Raw genomic sequence first — 2372 nt, 5'->3', positions numbered from 1 at the left:
CTGTTCTAGTTCTGTTCTAGTTCTGTTCTAGTTCTGTTCTAGTTCTGTTCTAGTTCTGTTCTAGTTCTGTTCTAGTTCTGTTCTAGGTCTGTTCTAGTTCTGTTCTAGATCTGTTCTAGTTCTGTTCTTGTTCTATTCTAGTTTTGTTCTAGTTCTGTTCTAGTTCTGTTCTAGTTCTGTTCTAGTTCTGTTCTAGTTCTGTTCTAGTTCTGTTCTAGTTCTGTTCTAGTTCTGTTCTAGTTCTGTTCTAGTTCTGTTCTAGTTCTGTTCTAGTTCTGTTCTAGTTCTGTTCTAGTTCTGTTCTAGTTCTGTTCTAGTTCTGTTCTAGTTCTGTTCTAGTTCTGTTCTAGTTCTGTTCTAGTTCTGTTCTAGTTCTGTTCTAGTTCTGTTCTAGTTCTAGTTCTGTTCTAGTTCTGTTCTAGTTCTGTTTTAGTTTATATATTTTTTTTTAAAATTTCTTGTTTTTTTATTTAAATTAATCTCTCACATAGTAATACAAATAAATTAATAATTCGCTTTCTCTTGCTTTTGCATCTAATCAAAATACTTATGAATATTCAATATTTTTCTTTTGCAAAAATTCATTCAATTCTTCGTTAGAGGAATAGGTAACTTCTTGCAATACCTTGTTCTTATCATCGATAGAGACGCTGCTGTCCAAAGCAGCTTCAGTCTTTACTTTCAAAGCTTCGATTTCCTTGGCAAACTTAAGATCTTTGTCGTGCAACATGTTTTCGAAGAATTCAGCAGTCTTTTGCAATTGATGGTTGACGGTGGGCAAAGCGTTTTCCTTGAGGAACTTTTGGAATTCAGGAGAGAAATCGTTTTCCAAAGCCAAGAATTTCTCTTCTTTTTGTTTCAAGTTAGATTCTTTCAACAAATTTTCTAAAGTGCTGAGGGTCTTCTTGATTTCAGCATCATGTTCGGGATGGGTAGACAAGAGAGAGTTGTAGAATTCAATAGCATCATGAATATCATCATTAACTTGAGCCTCTTCGAGTTTAGCACTGATCCAGGTGTTGAATTCGGCTGAGAAGTGACTGGGAGCAGAGGTGATGGCTTTGTTCTTTTCATCGGCTGATTCAATTTTCAAAGCTTCTTCAGTCAATGTAACCAATTTTTTAAGTTCATCGGCGTATTTGGCACTATCGGCTTCCTTTTGGAATTTAGCATATAAGCGCAACTGTTCGCGTATGTTGACATTTAAAGCTTCGGCTAAATCACGGGCGCTGGCAATCTTTAAACAAATAAATTTAAATTATTATTTTCTTAAAAAGTTTAAGTTTATTTATTTAGTTTTTAGCAAAAGATTTTGGTCTCTTACCTGAGCGCAGGCCACTACAGCCAAGACAGTTAAAATCCACAATTTTGCCATATTTTTGTTTTGATTTGTGCTGATGTTTTGGATCGTGTGTTACGGTTTAGACTACTTCACCGACTACTGTTTACCGGCTTTTTAATGGCTCTTTATATAGTTCGTGTTTTTCGAGTTGTGTGTATGTTTTTTGTTAAAATTTCGTAGAGAAAACAGTAAATTTTATTGTTTATTTATTTATTTTCTTGTGTTCGTCGGTTTGTTTTTGTATCTTCTTTTTTCGTTTTGTTTTAGTTTATTTTTTATTTATTTATATAAATTTTTTAAAGCCAGCTCAAAAAAAAATCCCCAAAAAGTTTTTTTTACACCGTACATACATACATACATGTATACTAGTGCAATTTATAGGTAATTGCCATTTTAAGATAAGGCTAATAGATTTCTATCTAAATTACTAGGAAATTGTTATTTAATGTTTTTAGTCTCAATAATTGTTTTATAGACACTCTCGCACTTGCGCAGTGACAAATGTTATTTATTGCCAATATATTAAAAGATTTGTTAATATTTCTTTTAGTATTAGATCATTGAACCTAACAATATTAGGGTATTAAGCCCCACTAGATATTGGTTCAACAACCACCTTAAAGTACACATAATCTCGTTCGGAGTCGATTAAGATTTGTCCGTCCACCTGGCTGGATAGTGACTGACTTTTGCGCTCCTAGCTATAGGTTGCAATTATCAAAATATTTTGATACAATTCATATACAATCGAACCTTTGGGGTTTTAGACTTATAACTTCTGTTGTAGTTAAAATCTAGTTCTGATCTAGTTCCGATCTTATTCTGTTCTACTTCTGTTCTCTTCTAGTTGATTTCTGTCCTGTTGTAGTTCTGTTCTCGTTTTGTTCTAGTTCTGTCCTAGTTCTGTTTCATTTCTGTTCTAGTTCTGTTCTAGATCTGTTCTAGTTCTGTTCTAGTTCTAGTTCTGTTCTAGTTCTGTTCTAGTTCTGTTCTAGTTCTGTTCTAGTTCTAGTTCTGTTCTAGTTCTGTT

At 33.4% G+C, this 2372-nt stretch overlaps 1 protein-coding gene across 1 annotated transcript; it reads right to left on the bottom strand.

Moving 5' to 3' along the window:
* Positions 1 to 434: 434 nt before the first annotated feature.
* LOC111681947 lies at positions 435 to 1501 on the bottom strand. Its single transcript, XM_023443852.2, has 2 exons — positions 1325 to 1501; positions 435 to 1237 (listed from the first exon to the last, which is right to left on the bottom strand). The coding sequence occupies exons 1-2, from the start codon at positions 1373 to 1375 to the stop codon at positions 548 to 550; spliced, it is 741 nt and encodes a 246-aa protein (XP_023299620.2). The 5' UTR covers positions 1376 to 1501; the 3' UTR covers positions 435 to 547.
* Between the last annotated feature and the right edge of the window lie 871 nt (positions 1502 to 2372).

This window comes from Lucilia cuprina, chromosome 2, assembly GCF_022045245.1.
Source record: "Lucilia cuprina isolate Lc7/37 chromosome 2, ASM2204524v1, whole genome shotgun sequence".
Classification (NCBI taxonomy): domain Eukaryota; kingdom Metazoa; phylum Arthropoda; class Insecta; order Diptera; family Calliphoridae; genus Lucilia; species Lucilia cuprina.
This window is presented reverse-complemented; position numbering and strand designations above follow the sequence as displayed.